Source organism: Galeopterus variegatus, unplaced genomic scaffold (assembly GCF_000696425.1).
Source record: "Galeopterus variegatus unplaced genomic scaffold, G_variegatus-3.0.2 Scaffold2850, whole genome shotgun sequence".
NCBI classification, from domain to species: domain Eukaryota; kingdom Metazoa; phylum Chordata; class Mammalia; order Dermoptera; family Cynocephalidae; genus Galeopterus; species Galeopterus variegatus.
The window spans coordinates 131,478-154,850 of record NW_007728961.1 but is presented as its reverse complement, the minus strand read 5'-3'; the positions used below and the strand labels follow the sequence as shown (position 1 = coordinate 154,850).

The following is a 23,373-nucleotide window of genomic DNA, read 5'->3' as shown; positions in this document are numbered from 1 at the left end:
GCACCGCGCTCAGCCAGTGAGCACACCAGCCATCCCTATACAGGATCCGAACCTGCGGCGGGAGCGCCGCTGCACTCTCCCAAGTGCGCCACGAGGCCGGCCCTGAATTTAGCTTTTTTACTTTAGGATGAGCTTAGAATTGCATTGAGGGAGAATGAGAGGATTTTCTAGACAGTGTTCCTGAATCTCAGTAAGGCATGTAGCTAAATCTCTTAGTACATCTTTGTGGACGATGAAAAAACATGGGTCAGACAATCATATACTTATGTAAATTGATAACTGGTTGGACAACTAAACCCAAAGAATGCTAGCTCACGGGTCAGCATCAACCTGGAGGGAGGTGTCTCAGGGCCATGAGACTAGGCCTTTGGCTTAATCGTTTTACACATATTTTAATCCGTGATATGGGTGAAGTTCTAGGAGACAGGCTTATAAATTACAAAGCTGTAGAGGATAAGATTATGCAATAGAACAAAAATCCTAAAAGATCTCCTCAGGTTGAAATATTTGCCTGAAGCCCAGAAGACGAAATCTATCAGGGATAAGGGTAAAGTCCTGTACTTAGGCTAAAAAAAATCAACTATATAGATGTAAAATAGAGAATACGGAACTAACAGAAGTTTGTTGGCTAAAAGTTTAATATAAGCCAAGAATGAGACACAGCTGCCAAGAAACTTCAGCAGCACGAATGGCGTATCACTTACACAGCAGAGATATCACACTGTCAGAGCTCAGCGCTCATTAAATCACACAGTATCAGTTCTGGAAGGCACATTTTAAGAAAGGGTCTGACAAGTAGGAGGAGGTGAAGGGAAAGGCAGTCAGGACAGCATGAGCTCTGGAAATGCTGCCACCATCAATAGCCATCAAAGCACTAGAGTGCATGGCTTCTGAACCACGAATCCAACTCTGCCATTTACTAGTGGGGTGACCTTGGGCAAGCTTCTCTCTGTGCCTCAATGGGGACAACAGCACTTATTACTACATTTGGTTGTTATGAGGATTAAGTTGGTTAACACCTGTCATGCAGCCAGAACCATGCCTGAATATTAGAGTAGAGACAAAGTGGGTCTAGCCTTCAGAGATTTAGAGGCACCTGACAGATGACTTCAAATATTTGAAAACTGCCCTGAGGAAGAGAAATTATGCTTTCTCCTGAGAGGTTCTTGGGGACAATGCTCGATTTAATAGAAAGGCAGAGGCTTGGCTTGTTCATTAGTCAATAAGCACTTAATGAGCATTATGTTATGGGTCAGATATGTGCTAGGTGCCAGGAATATAGAAATGAATGAGATACACGCTCTTTCCTAAGGGCCCCACTGGGTCTACCTGGTGTATTAATTCGTTTCTGTTGCTTATAAAAGAATACCTGAAACTGGAAATTTATAAAGAAATGAAATTTATTTCTTATAGTTTTGGAAGCTGGGAAGTCCGAGGTCCAGGGGGTGCATCTGGTGAGGGTCTTCTGGACTGGAACTCTTTACAAGATCCCGTGGCAATGCAGGGTGTCACATGGTGAGAGAATGGCCTGAGCAAGAGCAAGGGAGAGCTCACCTTCTTACTTGCTCTCCTTATAAAGCCATCAGAACCATGACCATGACAACCCATTAAACCATCAACCCATTACTCCACGAATGGATCAGTCCTTCACAGGGCACAGTCCTTACAATCTAATCACCTCTTAAAGGCCCTACCTTTCAAATATCATAATTGGATTTCCCACTGTCTTAGCACTATTACAACGAGGGTTAAGTTTCAGTTAGTTTTGGAGAGACATTCAATCCACAGCAAGGGGGAAGAGGCATGTAGATTGTCACAATACTGTGGGGACAACTATTTTGGGCAACCAGAGGAAGGCGTGATTAACTCTCCCCTGGGGAGCGGGGCAGAGCTTCACAGAGGTGGAACATTTGAGCAGGGCCCATAGGGATAAGTAGGAGTTTATGAGAGAACAGAGGGAAGTGTGTGGAAACACAGCTGTCACCAGATATGGTATTTCCCAGGGAATGGTGGCAACTCCGGTGTTACAATACAAGATGAGTGGCATCAAATGAAGCTAGAGATAAGGGCTGGTCTCACCCAGCTCAGAGATGTGTGATACTGATCTAGAAGGTAGCCACAAAAGTCAGGATAATCATAGCAATATGATCCTCCCTCCCTGAGCCTTCTATTTCTACATTACTGTCTTCTCAACAGGCTGCTACAGCAAAGGCTGAATAAAGAAACGACGTTTCAAGAAAAAAAAAAAGGAGAAAAAATTGATTCACTTTTCTAATCATCCTTCTCCGGTATAAACAAAGGAATATTTTCCTATAGAATAAGACAGTGTCATGTTTCTGAGACATTTACAACTTGGGAGTACCCAACTGGAGAGTCTGGAGCAAAGACTGGAGGTGGGGATCCTGCTCCCCAAGACTGAAGATACTATCTGAAAGGGAGTTTTCTTACAAATCTCGGATGTGTAGGGAAGAAGGAGCACATTGTTCAATACTTATCCCCCAGGCTCTCCTACTTAACTCCATTCAATAATCCTCGTTAAGCATGCTACAGGAGATGTAGAGATAAGCCACCAACAAGGTGGCTTCATCCTTCAAGGTGCTTACAATCTAACATCAGAAGATAATTCGCCACACAGAATGTTATGTCATTAAATGTTAGAGCTGGCCATTTCCGGTCATGGTGTAGTAAATGGTACTGAATTTGTCCTCCTGTTGTAAGCAACTATAAAACTGGAAAAACATACATAGCAGATGTCTTTAGGCATTGGACAATAGGCTGCGCAGGATCCCTGAGAGAAGGGGAAGAAACACAAGTGGAGCTTCACGTTTGCCCTGGCACTCTGCCTAGGTATACTGGAGAGAAAGGAGCTTTGTAGGCTAGGGGTCCAGAAGTTTGTGTGGGGTCCCCACAGATCTTTGGCTGAGGGCTGGGTTGCACATACACAGGGTAAGACTCTGGAGAGGTCTAGCAAAGAGAAGCTACTTTGGAAATAAGAACAGAACAGGGATATATATTAGAGATTGCAAAGTGCTAGGAGACATTGGAGTTCCAGTCCAACCAGAGGCGCAACACCTTGTTAACATTCCAGGCATTGCAGTGAGACAATAGAAAGGCCGTGCCATAGGATTAAGGACCATGCTCTTAAGTAAGCACTACTTTAGGGCTGCCCTATCAAAGCCTAAAGATAAGCCTTGATAGGATCAAGCGGAACCATCAGTAAATTAACTGCCTACCAGAACAAAGTCCAACACTCATTAAAGGAAGACAATATAATTCAGACTCCTTTCAGAATATCAACTGCAATGTCTGCAAACAGCCCCCCAAAATACTAGCAATGTGGAGGAGCAGGAAAATGTGAACCAAATTCAAGAAAAATAAGTGGTCAATAGAAAACAGACCCTGAGGTGTCCCAGATATGGGAACTAGCAAAGACTCTAAACTATCATAAATATGTCTAAAGGTTTAAAGGAAAATATGGTCTTAATGAACAAAGAGATGGGAAATCTCAGGACACAAGTGAAAACTATAAAAAAGAACCAAATGGAAATTCTAGAGCAGAAAAGTACATTATCTAAAATAAAAAAAATTCACTGAATGAGATTAACAGCAAATTAGAGATGGCAGAAGAAAGAGTCAGTGAAGCTGAAGATAGAAACATAGATATTACCCATTCTTAAAAAAAAAAAAATTGGACATTTTGGGGAGACAATATCAAGCTAACACATACGTAATCAGAGTCCAGAAGGTGAAGAGAGGAAAAAAGTGAGGCAGGAAAAAAAATTGTTGAAGATGTCTCAAATTTGGTGAAAAAAAATCAACTTACAGATCAAGCTGTTCAGTGAGCCCTAAATAGGATATATACAAATAAAACCACATCTGGCTCAGCACAGTCAAGCTGCTGAAAGTTAAAGATCAAGAGAAAATCCTGAAAGCAGCCAGAGAAAAAAGACACATTACACAGGGGAACATTATCATGAATGAAGACTAACTTCTCTTCAGACTCGATAGGGACAAGAAATAAAGCAATGCCACTTTTTTTAAGTACTGAAAGAGAAAAAACTCGTAAGTTTTGAATTTTATATCCAAGGAAAATAAACTTTTAAGAAGGCAGTAAAAAACCACATCTGGCTCAGCACAGTCAAGCTGCTGAAAGTTAAAGATCAAGAGAAAATCCTGAAAGCAGCCAGAGAAAAAAGACACATTACACAGGGGAACATTATCATGAATGAAGACTAACTTCTCTTCAGACTCAATAGGGACAAGAAATAAAGCAATGCCACTTTTTTTAAGTACTGAAAGAGAAAAAACTCATAAGTTTTCAATTTTATATCCAAGGAAAATAAACTTTTAAGAAGGCAGTAAAATAAAGTTACTTTCTAGGTAAACAAAGAACATGTCCCTAGCAAGCCTGCACTACGTGAAAAAAGTTCATGGAGATATTCGTATTATCTTTTAATTCTCCTTTTCCATGAACTTTTTGAAGTACCCTCATACTAGCTCCTCTTCAGCACCTCCGCACCTCGCTCAGCCAGTGGGCGGGAACCGGTCTGTATGTGGGATCCGAACCCTCGGCGGCGCTCCGCCGCACTCCCAAGCAGCGCACTGTAGCAGTGTGCCACCGGGCCGGCCCCTAAAGTTACTTTCTAAGTAAACAAAGAACATGTCCCTAGCAAGCCTGCACTACGTGAAAAAAGTTCATGGAGATATTTGTATTATCTTTTAATTCTCCTTTTCCATGAACTTTTTGAAGTACCCTCATACTAGCTCCTTTCCAGCACCCCTAGCAGGCTGCAGACTTCCTGCTTCTTGAATTTTTCTCTAACTTTGGTGATTGCCATAGGAGGTGGCAGCTCCAACTGTGAGGTAGGTACCAGCTGAGTGAGTACGCTGGTGTGGCAGTAAGACGTTCTGAGGAGGGAGCTACTGAGCCTTTTGATTTAATCAACGGCTCATCCTCAGTGGAGACCCAGACCCACCCAGAGGCACATTTGAAAGGCTGAGCTTTATATGAGGAGGACAGCAACACAGCCTGGCTGGTGTGCACTGGTACAGCTTGGCCAGTTGTTAGAACAATGAAACACCTGCACGCTTGTTGGTAAATAGCCACTGCTCCATGCCTCTGACTCCCTTGCTGATCACTTGATCTGGCAATAAAGGGCCGATTCCTGGCAAGCAGGGGGTCTCCAGCACACTGCCTAGGACTCTGGCTGGCTTTCTTTCTGATCGGCTGGTGCCTGAGCCATGCCAAATGTTAAAGATTTATAATATCACCCCTGGGGCTCAGTGGGGTTGCTTCCCAGGAAGGGAGGCCTAGGTGTGATGTTCTTCTGAGAGTAGGTAGAAGAGGACCCCGGGAAGCCCAGAGGCAGTGTGAAGAATCTGCTCCTGGGGTCCTCTTCTAAACTAAGAAGGGGGTGGGGAGGCATTGAAAGCCAACAAAATTAGCTTTTCAAGTCTGCCCAAGTGTTCAGGGACACTTGACTCTCTAATACAACCTCTGTTCTAATCCCCTAGGTCATATTTTTCCCTTTTAAAAGGGATATTTCATAGTCTTTTAAATAAATCTTTTCAGCTCCACTGATTTGGAATAACACGCTTAGTGGCTTAAGAAGTAAGCACCTTCCCTGCTAGCTGGGCTCTCAGCAAGGTGTCCTTCCACGAGCCCGTTTTCTCATGAAACCCTGGCTTCTGTGGGTGGCTGGGCCCCTCCCAGAGCCAGCGCTATGGAGCCCAGTACTATTCTAGGGTTCTGGGCAAGTCCTTCCGCACTCCCTACACCTTGAGGTTTGCCTTCTGTGATGTGGAGACCACCCAGAATATAAGCACATAGACACCAAAAGGCCACTCTCTTGATCACCAGCAAAGACCCTATTTCAGCTATAGAAATGAACACTCCTCTGCCTAGTTTAGTTTCGAGGGAATTTGTGCTTTAAAGGAGCTTTCTGTGTGTCTTCCCAGGCAGACAGAAGAGGTTATCTTGGCCTAAGATGCCATCAAAGGCTGGCAGAATGGCCAGGAGAGAGAGGAGGTGAGGTTGATCAGTGTGATTAAGCCAGCATAAACCCCACTGCCCAAAGCTCCCGTGCAAACACCTTTGTAAGCTAGCTGTGTGTGTTCCACGTAATATATCTCTTTGCCTCCTTAGGGGCCTTAAATTGAACCACAAGACTTAGCAAACTATAGTAATTTTCCAAGCCCTTAATCAAATACTCAATCTTACTGAACTGTGAAATCAGTGTTTTTGTTTTTAAATAACATCTAGTGAAGTAATTTACACCAGACTGGAAAGCATATGTTTTCCAAAATCGTTGCTCATATCACCTAGCTAATTGTTAAAATCAAACCTAAGTGGAACCAATACTCCTGGGTTTGGATCTCTCCCTGGTTTGTGTAGTTTTCTGCCAAATATATGATGGTGGAATAGGCGTTTTCCAAGGTGATGTGATTAAGGCCCTACAAAGTCATCTTGACTAAAACAGTCTTCATGATTCCCTGTCACAGTGCCTGGTATCCCCACCATCAGCTACCCATTCGAGTTAAGGTACCTGCTTCAACCACACCTGTATTATCTGGGAGGCGTTGTTAGTCATCTTCGTTGTGCTGAAGTTTGAGAACCACATCTCCCAACATCAGCAAATACATCAGCAAGAGTATCAGCTGTCTGTTGATAGATAAGCTATTCTATTTCTTCAGATCAGTGGTTCTTAAAAGTTCAGGAGCATCAGAATCACCAGGAGACTTGTGAAAACACAGATGGCTGGGCCCCACCCTCAGAGTTTCTGATTCAGTAGTTCTGAGATGGGACCTGAGAATTTGCATCTCTAATGAGTTCCCAGGTGAAGCTTCTGCTGCTGGTCTGGGACCACACTTTGAGAACCACTGTGCTGGCTGATTGTTAAGGAATCCTGATGAGATATGGAGGCCAAGCACGAACGCGTTCTGATTGTGAACGAGATACGAAGACAGGGCTGTTAAGTAGATGTGGGTTAGGGCTTCGAGACAGGCCAGCCTAGCAGAAAACTTAGATCTGCTCGAATGATCCACCAAAACACTAGAGCCTTTGGTTACCCAAATCCAGATGGGCCCCCTCCTTTGCTTTTCTATCCTGGGTATTTTCTGCCTACCGCTCCCCACAAAAGGCAGGTCTGCTGGAGTCCCCCAGCAGTCCCAGTGAGGACCCCATGGCAGGATGAAAGTGGTTCTTTCCCCAGGCCACAGTGGCCCTTCCTGAAGGGCAGCATTCACACAACTAACCAGGCTGTGGGTGTGCTGCTTGGGCCCTCTGCACACAGGGCTCAGTGAATCTTACACAACATTTTTTTTTTCTTTTGACATCATCTACTTCCTAATAGGATAAATTCAAAGGAAAACATGCTCCAATCCTTCAGCTGCCTCTTCTTGGCACAAACAACAGGAAACTAATCAGTGGGCCTGCCAGGGAAGCAGGCAGAAAGGGGTTTGCAACAGGACCAGAGGCTGGGAAGCCACCTTCAGGTGGGCCTCACGACTCACCCCTTGGCCATTATGTAGGAGTTGGGTCCATACCTCAGTAGAGGGAACACTGACATCTGGGTGTCTGCCTGGTACTGCCATGGCATCTATTTGGGCAAACAGTTCTGTTAGTGATTTAGCCCTTGTACATCTGAAAGCACTTTGACATCCACACTTCCATTTGACTCTAACAAGAATCCTATGAAATAAGCAAAACAGGAATGACTATCCACACTTGGTAGATAAGACAATTGAGAAGTGAGGTTCAGAAAAAACAGTGGACATGGACTCAATACACATGCTCAGCCCCCTTCAGTTTTATCATCTGTGAAATGAAGGGGATGGACAAGATGATTGTGAGGTCTTTTTACAGATCTCTTACTCTAGGAACCAGCTAGGTAAGGAAAGGATTTGCCCAAGGTTGTGCAATTAGCGCGGTGAGTAATCGCACAGGTGTTTCCCAGGCTCCCTCTCTTGAGAGAGAACCATCAGAACATCCCCCATCGCCCCCACTGCCACCTCCCTGACTGAGCTACAGGAGCCTGTCGTTGCCCTCTGGCCCTCACAAAGACCAAGGACCCTAGAGGTGGTGTGGCAGAGGGACATATACCCAGAACGCTCCCTGACTGTGACCTGGAGCCCCAGTGAGGCCAGTTGCTCATTGAGAAGAGAAGGCCATTTCCTTTGGCATCTCCTCCAGCAAACCCAATGGCATCTGCCCCATGTCAGGCCCTGTTCCAGACGGGGGTATGTGGAAGTGAAAGGGATGTACCGTCCACCCATGAGGACGATGGGGAGCGTGAGGACCAGGCTGCTGCACGTTGCTGTGGGCGTGGTGCTTAGCTGAGAGGCTGAATCCAGCCCCTGGTTGGATGACTAAGCCTGTCACTGGCACTGGGCTATGTCCGCCTGGCAAAAGGAGCAGCACCTTTTTGTACTACACAAAGGCACTAGCTGCAACTCGGGTGAGCGCAGTCTTCTTCAAACGGAGTCAGGGTCCATAAAACTTTAGGAGGGGTAGCAAAGTTTAGAGCCCTTTGCTTGTTCACAGCCACCTCCAAGCACACTAGACAGAGCAGATGCCCACATCTGCCAGTGACCAATCCACTGTCTGCAAGAACGATATGCTCTTTTTCTTAGTCGACCCTTCTAACCACACAAATCAATGAACCTAATAGCTTCCTATATGCAATGTGCTGGTTGATGACGATTCTTCCATCCAGTTGACACGGTCAACACAATCAATGGAGGGCCACATCTCAGGCACAGTGATCAGACTCCATGGGCAATATAAAGAAGAGATGGCCCTCTAGGAGTTAAGGGACTCAGCCTAGGAGAGACCACGACACAGACATGAGTACCCATAAGAAAAAGTGGAGAACGATCAGTGTTAGAAGCTACAGGTTGTGGGATGGGGAAAAACTGACATGGGAATTCAGAGGAAGGAAAGATTAATTCCAACCCGGAATCCAAAAAGACCTCATGAAGGAGATGGCATGTGGAAAGACCCTCATCAGGACGTGAGAGGTTCCCAGTCCTAGAAGAGCCCTTCTGCCACCATCAGCCATAGAAGCTTGGGAAAGACATTTCTCTCCATTTTAAAAAGGACCATCTGCCCTAAGTGCTTCACAGCATTATGAGGGATTAAATGAGAACTGATTTAAATGCACATCAGATAAATAAAAGCACCAAATATAAAGCCTTTTCGTCATCACTGGGGAAGAGAGGGCAGGAAGCTAAAAGCAGACGGTGTGTGAGGGAGGTAGCGGGGTGGGGGCGGGTGGCGCCTGCCTGCCACGGGTGAGGGATGACGTGGGCACCTACTGGGCGCCTAACTAGCTGCAATTATTTTTTAACCTCCCACTGCTAATTTTCCTGAAGACAGCCCAACAAAAGTAAGTCAGAACATCTAATTCCTCTGTGTCGGGAGAATGAAAGTCGTGTCTGGGGAAGTGGCTTCCCAGCCCCAGGTGACAGGACCACGATACTGCACACAGCCCTTATGGATGGGTGGCATGAGCCTCGGCCTCTCCCCGGCCCCAGCCCTGGGCCTGGGCTTGGTGTGTGCTCAGCCAGCACCCATTAAATGAATGGATGTAGCCCTTACAGTTTTCCAAGGAATTCTACGTTCATGGCTCATTTTGATTCTTAACCATGAGCCAGAGGGGCAGACAGGGCAGATTATTATCTCTGTTAAAGATGGGGAAACTGAGGTTCTCAGACCGTGCGTGACATCTACATCCAAGCTAGCACCATCGGAAGGGAGCCCAGACCCCTGACTCCTCCTAGTGTTGCTTCCTCACACCACGCTGCCCCAGAGAACCACTGCCACAGCCAGTCTTCACTGCAACTAACCATCTTCCCCGACTTTACTGAGCGCCTCCTGCATGCTGTTCTAAGCATTTTCCCTGCAGCAGGTCACTTACTCAGACCCTTTCATCATGATTCCCAAGTGCACTGGTTTATTCCTGTTCACAAGGTGGTTTTTGTGTATCCCAGATACAAGTGTTGTGGATTCTCTGGTTCTTTTACCAAATAAGAATTGATTAGTTTGATTGTTTGGAGTCATTGCTCCTTGGCAGAAAGAGAAGGAAGAAACAGCTCAGGGCACTAGGAGGACAGAGAAGGGCACGGACATTCCTGCCTACAGAGTCGGCTGTCAGTTTTGACAGATGGCCTGGCTGCAGGAGGCGGGCAGAGGGCAAGCTCGTGGTTAAGACAGCTAAGTAATTTGTGGCACCAAGGAGCCGGAGCCAGCTAGGCTGATTTGGGGTCTGAAATCTGAGCTGGAGCCCAGCCAGTGAGAGTGGGATAGGGAGCCCTGCCTCCTCTGCCCCTCGACAGCCTCCCTCTGCAGGTGCACCAGGCAGACTGGTGCCCTTCTGTGCAGGCAGACAAGGGAGAGAGAGGAATGGGACCTCAGGGAGAAAGCCAGAGCATGATCAAGGTCAGAACCATCTCTCTTCTCTGACCTGCCCCCACTCCTTGGCTGATAACAGTTTATGATGCCTCGGGGATGTTTTATTCCAATAAAAAATTTCATGGCACAAAGGTTTTGGCAGGAGGCTGCCCCCTCCCCCTACCTCCCCAGCTCTGTTGAGGGGTGCCTGGTGATATGCTCTAGCTGAGGGGCTCAGAGGCACCCTAAAGTGGCAGGAACCAAGGGCAGGGGAAGGAACAGAATGTCAGAGAACTCCCAGCTCCTGAAGAGAGTGGTGGATCAGGTAAGAGGAGGTCTGGGGCCTCGAGAACAAAAGTCAGTGTGACCTTTGTCTCCACCAGTGTGGCTGGATCAGCTCTCATCCCTGCCCCTGGCGGAACATTTACCCTACTACGGTGGAGGATCTCAATAATACACTGACACTCGTGGCTTTTGTATCACACCAAGAGGCCAGGCATCATGGGACCCCAGAGAGCTGAGTCATTAGCTGGATAATGTACAGAGAGGATTAGTTGATTAGATTGGCCATTCATGCCCCCTGTCCACCAACTAAAAGAAAGGGACACAGCATGGGTGAGCTTTGATGGGAGGAGGAGGAGAGATGAACCAGGGCATAAGGCTCCTAGGGGGAGACTTGGGGGAAGCCCGAGCAGACATTAGGGAGATGGTTAGGTGGACAGCAGAGACAAAAGGATGCTTGAGGCAAATTCACCGTCAAGACATTTTAGAGACCGTCCAGTCCAGTTCTCTGCTGCACAGCCTGGAGTCACGGCCATGTGGCAGAGCCTAGAGTAAGAACTAGATCTCCCCAACCCCCTACAACAATGAATTTTCAGGCCAGTGACCTATCTTGCACCCTCAAGCCTCTCCTAAATACTGGCCACAGTCCCCAGATTACCACGGAGCTGGGAATAACCCCTGAAACTCTGCAGCATTATTGGGGATTCGATAGTAACAGCCAGACATACCTTGTGCGAATAGTGCTGATCGACAATCCTTGCCAACCCAAAGTCCCCAATCTTGAGCACGAGGTCCTCTGTGCTGATGAAGATGTTGGCAGGCTTCAGGTCCCTGTGCAGCACGTTGGCTGAGTGGATGTACTTGAGCCCACGGAGCAGCTGGTACATGAACAGCTTGGCGTGCTCCTCTGTCAGCCTGCCCTGCTCCAGCAGGCGCGCCAGGTCGGTCTCCATGTACTCCTGGACGATGTAGGCCACGCTGAACTTGAACAGCTCACCCTGCAGGTCAGTGCCCTTGGGCCCCAGCACCTCATACACCTTCACGATGTTGTCATGGTCCAGCCGCCGGATGATCTTGATCTCCCGGAGCGCATGCTTCATGCTGCGGGCATCACTCAGGGCGATCTTCTTCACGGCCACCTTCCGGCAGGACTGGCTGTCCACAGCCGACAGCACCAGCCCATTGACACCGAAGCCCAGGGGTTGGAAGTCAACAAAGCGCCCACCGAGGTCATACCCGTAGACGCTGGCGATGCGGTCGCCCTTCTCAGCCATTGTTGGCTCAGTGGTCTGGGGCTGCCCGTGTGAGGAAGAGGCAGTCAGGAAGGTCCAAGTCGCAGCGAGAGGCTTCCCCAGCACACCTCATTCTGTCAAGTCCCACAGCTGAGGGATGCTTTTTCTCCTGGTGAGGTCACTGCCACCAGCTCTCTGGAGACAAGAACACCATATGTCCACGCTTGCTGAGTTGCGCTAGGTGGAGCCTCAGGCTGTTTTCTGACCCTGCTTCAAGAGGGTTGTCCACAGGCTCCTATGTCTCCTGAGCCCTCCTAGAAGCTTAGAATGGCTCATGTGTCTTTCGAATCTAGCATCTTGGAAAGAAAAACCAGTATTATTATTATAGGAGTTGAAAGTTTTCTATCATAATGGACCTCAAAATAAAAGATGGAGAAACTCGTCCCTTTGAATCCTGTGTTAGAAGAGGATCTTTCTAGCTGAAATGTGGGAGCTGTTGGCTGAGCTGTGTTCCTTTACCTAAGATGATGATCCAAAGCTCAGTTGTATCACAGCCTCTTTCTGTGTTCCAAGCAGTACGAAGGGATCCTGTGAATGGATTCGGGAGGCTTCTAGAGACTTCTTTCTACTTCTGTCATCTCCCCTTTCTGCTAGTTCCCCTTAAACTCCAAAATGCAAACCAGTCTGGTGAGCATTGGTGAAAAAAGCTGGAGAAACCTAAGCACCTCTCATGAGGTCTATACCAAGTTACACCTGAGGTCTCAAATGCAGAGGGAGCTCAGCTGCCAGGCTGGATCCTCCAGAGCCTTCCAGTGTGGGCTGCATCCTCTCTCACCCACTCATCCATGCCACCTCGACAGAGGCTGTCTGTATTCCACTGCACCCAGAGAGGCCACAGGAATGAGGCATCTTTCAGACCAAGTCTCCTTCCCTGTTAAAGAAACAACGTTGGGTAAATTTCCACACTCCGGCTTCCAACACCTTCCCACTTGCGTCTATTGTTAACCAGCCCAAGTGTTATTTGATCTGTCCAGCCAGCTGAAACTGCTTGCTCAGGGGATTCCGGGCTCTGCACTGCCCAGCCACCCCTCCTGCTGTGTGCAGCACTCTCCTGAAAGAGAAAGAAGACGGATTGATTTGATAAGACCATCAGATGGTGTGCCTTTTATGTCAATGCCTGCTCCCCCAGGGTTAACACGTGCAAATTGTGGGTGGGAGTTATCCCTTCTGACCTTTGCAAAATTAATTTGTTATGCTCTCCAAACACTCACATCAGCACTAGCTAGGAAGGGTGAGAGTAGAAAGTAACTAGTTGCAGACAGAAAATAAAGAATAGATAATCTTGTTTTTCCACTTGGGCTCCTTCATTCTTTTGCAAAAGTCTTTGAATATTTTAAGAGAGAATTTGCCATAAACTGAGATTTAATGACATTTGTATCTCTTGCTTTCCACATAGGTTGCAGAAGTACTCATACCAAATTATAAGGAAATCATATTCCCACCCATAAAAAAGGGACTCTAACCAGAAACCAGGGCACAGATTTCTCAGGGCTATCCCAGGACTGGCATGTCACCCCCTGGTGCCTGTTGACTCAAATTACAGGCATAGGACCTAAATGGGGAGAAAGAAACTGCAAAACTAGCAATGTAAATTCAGACCTCTGACATAAAGGCAATGTCATAGCTTCTTAAGAGACTGGCAGGTTTTCTAAGTTCATAAAGTCCATGGGCGTACAGAGAAAGTACACTGAATCCAGCACAAAGGAGTGAATCTGGGCAGATTGCTTCTTAATTATCATCACACTGCAGAGTCCCCTGTTAGGGTACTTTCCTATCTGAACTCTGCACGACTCTGCAAACAGTAAATGAAACAAAACAACAGTCAACTCAATGCTCTGAAATTAAGGGGGCAAATTAGAGGGCACAGATGATCTGAAATAGTAAACAATCAGATCTCCTTTAAAGACTTCTAAGGAAAGAATTTGTCAAGGGCCTAGAACATAGTTGCTCAACAGATATTACCTGCTATTGCTGTTGTTAAACATTCTCTGACATTTGAATAAGATGTACCTACTATTCTGATAATTTGTCAAATCTTCAGCAATTCTAGTGTGCATATTTTTATTGTGTCCGGTAGCCAAACAATCATAGATGTAGAGTTTCAGACTGAGAAGCAATCTTAGCAAACAAGTCTCATGGTCCTTAATTGGGGACAGTACTAACCCCCCTTGGCTCATTTGACTAGGAGTCACTACTGGCCTTTAACGGGCAGGGCCAGATTTTCTAACCAAACTGTTGAACATCCCCATTAGTAAAAAATTGACATCTACCCCTCCACCCACAAATGCCAAGAGCTCTTCCACTGAGAGACATTGATTCTGGTTCCAGTTATCACCTTGCAGGTGAGGACCGTAACGCTTGAAGAGCACCAGCTCAGTGCTTCCTGGATAGCCAGGGTCAACATGCATTTGAAGAATGGATAAATGAATACCATTCACTCTGAGGACACCTAGCCACTTAGAGACAGTGCTGGGACCACTCACTGAGCCACAGTCTGTGGCCTGTGCCAGTAAAGTCCACCTGGATATCTAACTCCGGGGAACTAAAGAGCCACTGTAGTGCCCCTTTCCATCCCACCTCTGATGCCCAAGTCAGGTAACAGCAACCACACTGGAACATCTCTCACTTTCTACACATATGACTGGTCTAATTCCCAAGGGCACAGCAAAGAGAGGGATGGCATATTTTGCTTTCTGAGGGGAGATGCTGAAGCTTCTTGTCCTTCAGCTTCTGCTGGGTTGTGAACAGAGACAGGAGTGAGCACCTAAGTAGCGAGGGGATGACCTCACAAGCGAGCTACAAGCAGGATTTGTTGGAGACCAGCTGCAAAGCAGATAATCTGTGAATAATTAAGAGCTGCTTTATTTATCTTTAAAACTCTTTGCTTTTCCTCTCAGATGTGGGAGGGGTTGTCTCCGCTGTGTGTGTGTCTCTTTCTCAGTCTTCCCAACACGCTGTCAGCATTAGTGGCCAGGTACCATGTCACCTTGGGAGGGCTCGATTCTAGCCACTCTGCCTTCCTCACGGGCCTCTAAATACACTCTTTTCATTCCTGCCTCACTTCTTTGCTTGTCTTGAAATGCTCTCCTGCCTCCTCCCCCATGGTTGAAATCCTGCCCATCATTCAGAATCCAGGCAAAGTCTTGCTTCTTGTATGAAGTGTCCATCCCAGTCCCCAGTGACATCTCCCTTTTCTAACTCCTGTGGTGTTCGTGTGTATACTGTATTGGACATTTACCATATTCTTTTTTTTTTTTCCTTTTTGTCTTTTTTACTGACCGGTAACGGGATCGCAACCCTTGGTGTTGCGCCCACACCGCGCTCAGCCAGTGAGCGTGAACCGGTCTCCACATGGGATCCGAACCCTCGGCGGGAGCGCTGCCGCGCTCCCAAGCGGCGCACTCTCCAGTGCGCCACCGGGCCGGCCCACACATTTACCATATTCTAACCTGTGCTGTCATTTAACTTTTTATACATGTCCATCACCAAACTAGATTTTAAGCTTCCCATGTCCAGGGTGCAAAGTTCATAGAAAATAACAGTGGATCGGAAGGACCAAGTACCCTTTATTACATCTACAAAATTCTGATGCCGACATTTCCTAGATGGTCAGCCATCCCTCCTTTGCTTGCTGCTGTAATGCAAGTTGCTCAACAGAGCTCTTCTTACGACAAAGCCCCAACCACTCAGACAAAGTCATTTCTGAACTTCAGCCCTCGCAGTGTCATCTTCTGCTTAGAGGCTGCCTCCCTCAGAACTTCAACTCTCTACCCAGGCAGCCCTCGTCTGACCATTTCTCTATTCCCACCTAAGTTCACTGTTACTCATCTCTTCTAAAACCTCTCCATTTGCTAAGTTTCTTTCTCCAATTCCTCTGTAATTTCTATCGTAAGCCCTTTCCCTTTCTCCATAGGTGGACTGATTACAAAACATCTATTGTCTATGAAGTCTCAGATTAGTGGTTCATTTCTTGCATGATACACCGAGGGGCGTGGGCCCATCGGCCCTGAAGAGGGGCAGACTGGCGTCTGGGTGTGCCCACCTGGGCAGTGGAGTGGATATGGCAGGTCTCAGAGTGATGCAGCTTCTCAGGGCAAAGCCTGGCCATTCTCCATTTGGAGTGGGTGGCTCAGAGCTGCTCTGAATCACAGGTGTGGTCTCAAACCCAGGGTGATGGTATTCACTGTGTGAGATGGAAAGGTCACCTATTCAGCTGTGCTTGAATGACATAGAGCAAGAGAAATGCATGAATGTATGTAACTCTGGCAAAGGCAGCCCAGGCCCCCATGATTCCATGTCAAGCATTGTAATAAAACACAGTAATAGAAATTGCTACCCCCGGGACCCGAACAATGGAGCTTCAGCTCTCGCCTGATTTCTCACTGATTCTCCAGCAACAGCTTATTTGAGGCCAATTAATTATTCTCACACATCCAGTCTTTTAACATGTGGAGACAAACCAGAGATGAGATGGCGTGTGCCAGCTATCCCTTTCTGGGATTCCTGAGGCTCTGGTTTACAAATCGGCTTTGGAAAGTCTAAATTTAGACTCACCTCCCCGCCTGCTCAGATCCTTCAAAACCTCATGCTGTAGACTTTCAGCAGGAACTATCATCCCCAGCGAGGTGCTGACATTTCACAGACGCTGCTTTCTTCCCTAAGCTGAACACCCAGAAACTTGCAGGAAATCCTTGTCAGGCAGGGCTGCTGTTTACAGTCGAACAGGCTACACACTGCCCAGTTCTAGGTGACGCCATCATATCCCAGTCGGGTCTGACCGACTCCAGTGCTCATGTTCCTAAGCACTGCAGTCTATGTGAATGAAGTTCTCTAAACCAGGCTTCAGCAAACTTTTTCTCTAAGGAGCCAGAGCATAAATATTGTAACGTTTGCAAGACATACTGCCCTGTTGCAACTACTCAACACAACTCCACAACCCTGCCTTTGTAGCACAAAAGCAGCAGTAGACAATACCTGAGTAAATGGCATGGCTGTGTTTCAATAAAGCTTTATTTACAAAAAGAGGTGATGGGCTGCATTTGTCATGGGGGCTGTAGTTGATGGACCCCTGTTCTACATTCTATGGGAACATCTCTAGCTTGTTCACTAGACTCTTCTCCAGCTCTTCCCACATTGTGCTGTCTCCTTTCTCTTGGATTAAATCTTCTTGTTGTCCCTCATGGTGGCACTATCCCAGATCTGCTCTCCTAAGGAGGTACCCTGGGCTTGGCACCCCAACCCAGGCATAGTTAAACTCATCTCTAGGTTTTATGCCTTCGGGGCCCATCTCTCTGCTTTCCCAAAACTGCCTAATCCAACCTAAAGGTCCCTTCTAGTTCTGCCATTCTGTGGTACCACTGATGTGCCTCACCCCCAAACACCCCTCTTGCATTTAACAGAGCCCTCCTGGAGAAATCACAAAACTGACATAAGATGAGCTAACTGCACGTGCTGAGGGTTTACCATGCACCAAGGGCTTTATCTGACTATTTCCTACGAGGTTGATATCATTCTCCCAGGAAGCTCCCAGAGGGAAGTGATTTGCCCAGAGCCACCTTCCAGCAGGTGAAGAATCTGGGATGTAAATGCAGGTCAGTCTGACTCCAAAGCCCACGCTCTCATCACCTCTACACATTGCTTTATCCCCAGTGAGTGACTCCCACCATGAGCCTTCTAGACCCAGTGTTACTTCTCAGGCCTGGTGAAGAGAAGATCGGGGTAGGCATACCTTGGGGTACTTCTCAAATCAAAGCAGGAGGCAGCCACGTTTTCAGCCTGTGTCCAACCCCAGTGTGGAGGCCACCGTTAATAAGCACATTTTGTGGAAAGAAACTGAGAAGCAGAATGTTGAAATGAGATTAAGAGTTGAGGGGGAAGAGAACCCAGCTCAAGTTCAAACAACCCCGGTGCTGCCTTCCATCAGTTCTTGACCTCTTCTCTACCTGTGAACCTCAGACATGCTGGAGCCCGAGGCAGAGGGGACTGGCCATCCTAGAGGTGAGCTGAATGACTCGCAGAGGTCCTGAGTAGTGTCACCTGTAGCTAACATAGTGGCCACTACCCAGGAAACATTCCTGCTTCCTCCTCATGAACAGAAAGCAGGTCTGGTTCAACCTTCAAGCATCTGAGCCCAACCCAGGAATGACTCACAACTGGTCTAAAGCAGGGTTTCTCAAGCTCAGCACTATTGACATTTTGAGTCACATAATTCTTAGCTGTGGGACTGTCATGTGCACTGTAGGGTATACAGAATCTTCCACAGCCTCTACCCCCTAGATACCAGTAGCACCCTACAGTGCTCGCCAAATATTGACAGCTGTCACCGGTGGGGGAGGCACAAAATCATCCCAGTTGAGAACCATTGGTCTAAGTCAGCAGTTTTTAACAGGGATGGTATTGGCATTTGAGCAGAATAGCTGGGTGCCTCTGACTGAGGGTCTCTCGTGTGACTTCAGTCAAGCAGTTGGGCAGAGCTGTAGTCATCTCAAAGCTCAACAGGAGGAAAATTTGCTTCCAACCCCACTCACATGGTTACACAATGATTCCTGCCTCAGGATCAACGTTTTTTTCTGGTTTTATGAGACTATAGTGTGCTCTATTGCCAAAAGTTTAACAACTCTGTTCCCAACCACTAAATGCACTCCTTAGTCCCTGTGACAGGCTCACACATTTCCAAAAGTCCTAGAGGGCAATGGAATCTCCCAAAATCATCCTTCTGAGGACCATGAGTCTAAACCAGTTGTGATAATCCAATTCCCCTTTGGCAGTGATGGGTCTAGGGGTGGTCATATGATTCAGTTCTGGGCAATAAGCCTTAAGGGAAAGTCTGCTGGGGGGTGGGGGGGCTCAGGGAAAAGTTTTTACCCTAAGCAAGAAGAAACCCCACTTCCTGTCTGTGTATGCAGCTGTAGAGGAAGGAGTGTCAGTGCTGCAGCAGCCATCTGACCACATGCAGAAAAGCCTGGGGACACAAGCCAGCACACTGAAGCTGACAGATGAGGGTGGGATCTTGTAGACATCACCAAGTAGCTCATCCATCCTTGCAACTACCTACCTCCAGCTTTCTTGCCAAAAGAGATTGCCAAGCCCTATTGTTAAGACATTTTAAATTTGCTCTTTTTTTATGTTTTTCACTTGAGGCTGAGATTATCTAACTGATAACAACATACTAGGCATATGGTTGATCTAAGTAGGAAATAAAGAGATGCAGAACAATGGCTTCTGACCTCAAGGAGCTTATATTCACATTGGGAGAGAAGAACCACCACAATTACAGAAACAGAGAAAGAACATTCAGGGACTAACTCCATAATTCTCACCGCATATGTGGTAGAAATCAGGCCTCATCAGATCAGTCACAGAAGGCTCCTGGAGGACGTGAAAGTTACCTTCTAAGATGGTCTCCCAGTGATCCCTGCCTCCCGGTTTTCAGACCCTGTGAAATCCCCTCCCCTTAAGTGTATGCTGGACTTACTGACTCACTTCTCAATAATAGAATATGGCAGAAGTCATGGGATGTCACTTCTGAGATCAATTATAAATGTGGCTTCTATCTTGGATGAACACTCGCTCTTGCTCACTCTTGGGGAAGCTGGCTGCCATATCATGAGACAGCCCTGTGGGGAGACCCATGTGAGTTCTTGGAAGTGAATCTTCTGAGGCTTGGCAGGCACCATTCAAGTGGGCTTGGAAGCAGATCTTCCCCAAGCTGAGCCTTGAGATGACTATAGTCCTGCCCAATGGCTTGACTGAAGTCTGATGCAGGACCCTGAGTCAGAGGTACCTGGCTAAACTGCAGATTCCTGACCCACAGAAGCTGTGTGATAATAAATGTTGGGGTGTCTGTTATACAGAAATAGATAACTAATGGAGAGGAGGGACTTGGAGACCTGCAGTTCCTAACATTTCTAAGACAGAAAAGATTCAAACCTGGCCTGAGACCTTGAAAAGTCCTCGTTGGTCCTGGGGTCCTGGGTCTTACTTGACTTGAATCTTACCTGGCTTGGATCTCATCAGATTCCAGAGCCAGGTAGAGCCTCAGGGAAGAGAGGTACTTTACCTCTCTGTTTTCACTGATGTAACGTAGGGTCCAGCTCAGTGTCAGGCATATAGCAGGGACTCAATAAACAAATATCAGGTGACTCAGGAATGGCTACACATTTGCAGTAAGAGTTTAGTTATGACAAAGTACAACACAAATGGAAAGATAAATTTTAAAAGTGTCCCTGAGGCTCTCCAAAAAGAAAGCCTTGTAAATTCCTCCAGGGTAAGTGGGGGCTAAAGGTGGGGGCTCAGGGGAGGATGCCACACAGGCCCCCCAAAAGCACAATGACCAGAAGGCATATCCTCACCAGGGAAAGAACTGCTGTGTAATCTCCGCTCTTTCCCAGTGAGATTCAACTGGGTCTTACCCTGGGGACAGCAGGGGTACTCCCAGGACTTAGAAGAAACAACTCTCCCTGGTCTTCCAGCTTTTGAAATCAAGCACCTTTCCCTCCACACAGAAGGCAAGCAGGCTGTAGCAGTTCACATCAAGTCAACTGCCCATACCCATGAGGTCCTTTTTCTTTGTGGAAATCCCGGTGCACAGGCAGATGGCTGCTCCCAATGTGGCCACCCAGGATGCCAACCTTGGGCTGCATTTCCTCTTCCCATGCTTCTATCATGCTGATTACTAGCCGATGTCCTGGGATAACCCATCACACAATGGCTGGCAGGACACCAACCAACCCAAGCCAAAAGCATGGCTTAGTCCAAATCAATATGTCCCAAGTAGAGGAGCTGCTGACAGGCTCTGCTGCCCAAGCTGGGCCCCAGGTGAGCATTCCCCCTGGGATGTGTGAGTCTACAGTGACTGCAAACATCTTAATGTGCCTGCAAGGCAGTGATGCCACCCACCCTGGGCTGCGTTCCCCTTATATGTTTTCCTCGTGAACATGCCTGTGGAGATGCCAACAGAGAAACAGGAGAAACCTCTGTTGTCTTTACCTCCCCGAGTGGGGGCTTCAAGGGCTGGAAGAAAAAAAAAAACATCTGGGGGCTGGAAGAAAAGTTTTCAGAAGGAACATCAAACCCTGAGGTGTGGGTGAGGAATTATTTCCTCCCCAAAGAGCAAACTCTGGGAGTTTTCAGGCTTTGCTCGGTTTTTTTCTTTTGAAAATTACATAACTAGCTAGGGAGAACAAAGACTTCCCAGGCTTCCCAACAACACTAAAATAGCACGGAGAGAAATTCTGGCTGCCTCATCAGAGCTCCAGCCCTGCATCAGCAAAGCTGGGGAAGGGGGTGCAGCTGGGTCCCCATGTGTGAAGTATGGATGCTGGTCATCCCAGAACAGAACAGGCTGCACAGAGGCACCTGCTGGGGCTGGAGGCTGGGAGCCCAGCTTCCAGTGTGCGGGGTGGGGGTTGGGGGGGAGGTGCATGTGAGTGTTCAAATCCCCCAATTTTAGATGACTCCTACAATATTCAACCTTTGTAGATTCAAGGGGGAAACTTCTCATTCTCTCTTTTTTAAGGAAGAAAGCCTGGGATAGCAGAAGATGGTGGCCTCTTTCAAAACTTAAGTCACTACGATGATGACTTCAGTAGGTAAATAAGGTGAGGCCCCATTTGGGGCTGGCTTGTTTGGGCTGTTCTGAAGGGAAACCATCCCAGCCAGGGTCTAAGCATCTCAAAGGCAGAGCCTGCATCTTTAATGCTTCCATGCTTGCTTTGGCACCTACAGAACGGTGTCCACAGGCCACTGTGGCTTTCCCAAATTGGAGATTACTCTCTGTGAACCCATATTTAATAAGCCACCATGGGAAAGCAAAAAGGCCCTGCCTTAGAGGAGCTTAGTACTCAGGCCTGACCTTTCCTGCCAAAATGTGGCCCATAAATGGAACCGCTTACTCCCCACCTGCAGGGCTAGCCCATGGCAGGGCCGCTTAAAGATTCCAGAGGGGGAGCTCAGGCAGAGCCTGTCTGTGTCCATGGCCTTGACTCTGACCTCAGGCTCCCATCACCACAAAGGGGCTCTTGCCTTGTTCCTGGGACTAAGCCCCACCTTGTTCCCCAGAGACACAGTCCTACTCAGCTGGCATTTATTGAGGGTCTACTATGTGCCAATTACAGTCACACACATTCAACACGGTTTAAGTGTCACAGTAACACTGTGAGAGGTAGGGGTGACTATTCCCATTCAATGAATAAACACAGCACAGTGTCTGGTGCCCAGCAGGTGCCTTTTGCCTCCTCTTCCTTCCATTTTGCTGAGCTGAAGTGATTTCCTCAGGGTCATACACTAGTCGAGCCTGGACCTAATCCAGGCTTGGTTCCAACCATGTGCTGGCTCTCTGTCATCTCTCAAGGGGCTTCATGTAAGGGAGTCCCCAATCCCTCTCATACTTGAGTGCTTGCTTTTGCTTTTCTCATTTTCCCAGTTCCTTGGAGAAGAAGGATTTGCCTTGCTTCCTTACGTCATCTGGGGAACTGACATCCTTTCTAAACCTCTCGTCTCCAGCCTCCTACGTTTTCCTGAACTCTACTCACCATCCATACAAGATATCCTTCATCCACTGAAAATGCATGTTCTCCTTTGCCCCTGGGCCTTCATGCACACTGTTCCTTTTGTTGGGAAAATTTCCCCCTTGTCTTCACTTGGCTAATTCTTTCTCATCCTTTAGTTCTAAGTTTAAATGTCCCTTCCTCCAGGAAGCCTTCCCTGATGTCTCCTTTCTCTCCCCAGACCAGCTTATCTGTTAAAGCTATGTCCCACTATTTTCTCTTCTCATGTCACTTTTCTCCTTTTCTGTTTCAGCTTTATTTGCTTGTTTTATTTATTTATTCATTCATTCATTCATTCATTCATTTTTGGCAGCTGGCTGGTACGGGGTCTAATTGCTTGTTTTCAGTGTTTGACTGGAAGCTCGGTGAGGGCAGGAACTCCTTCATCATGCGCATCACTCTGTTCCCAGTGCCTAATTCCTAACCTACTCAATAATAAATAATAATATTTGAGCAGAACAAATGTATTCTGAGAAGCCCCACACTCCAGACCATTGCTTACAAATTCAAATTTGTCATACTCACTTCTTTCTTCCCCACGAGGGATACCAACCAGACAGGAGACTTTCACAGGTCTTATCTGATTTAAATCCTGGATTCAGTCCCTTCAAGTTTCACAGAGCTCTCGACACGTGTGGCATTGGAAAGCTGAGCAGGCTCCTCACCCGGTCAGGCTGGTCCATTTTCCAGCCAACGGCTGCCTCCTACTATTCCCAGGGAGGCTAATCATTCACAGGGTTGTGCTCAGAGCAAAAAGAAATCGCTCCTAGAGCAGAAAAACATGTTCCCTCCCCTGGCAATTGCATCTCCCTGTTCACAATGACAGAAGAAGTGGTATTTTGACATCTCAGATGACAGCAAC

The 23,373-nt window shown here is 47.3% G+C and overlaps 1 protein-coding gene across 1 annotated transcript in view; it reads right to left on the bottom strand.

The window, feature by feature from the left end:
• Nucleotides 1–12,842, bottom strand: part of MAPK4 (mitogen-activated protein kinase 4) — an 84,197-nt gene extending 71,355 nt beyond the window's left edge. The window contains exon 1 of the mRNA XM_008583203.1: nucleotides 11,401–12,842. Within this exon, the coding sequence (XP_008581425.1) occupies nucleotides 11,401–11,946 (546 nt within the window). The 5' untranslated portion in view covers nucleotides 11,947–12,842. The remainder of the gene's footprint in view (nucleotides 1–11,400) is intronic.
• Between the last annotated feature and the right edge of the window lie 10,531 nt (nucleotides 12,843–23,373).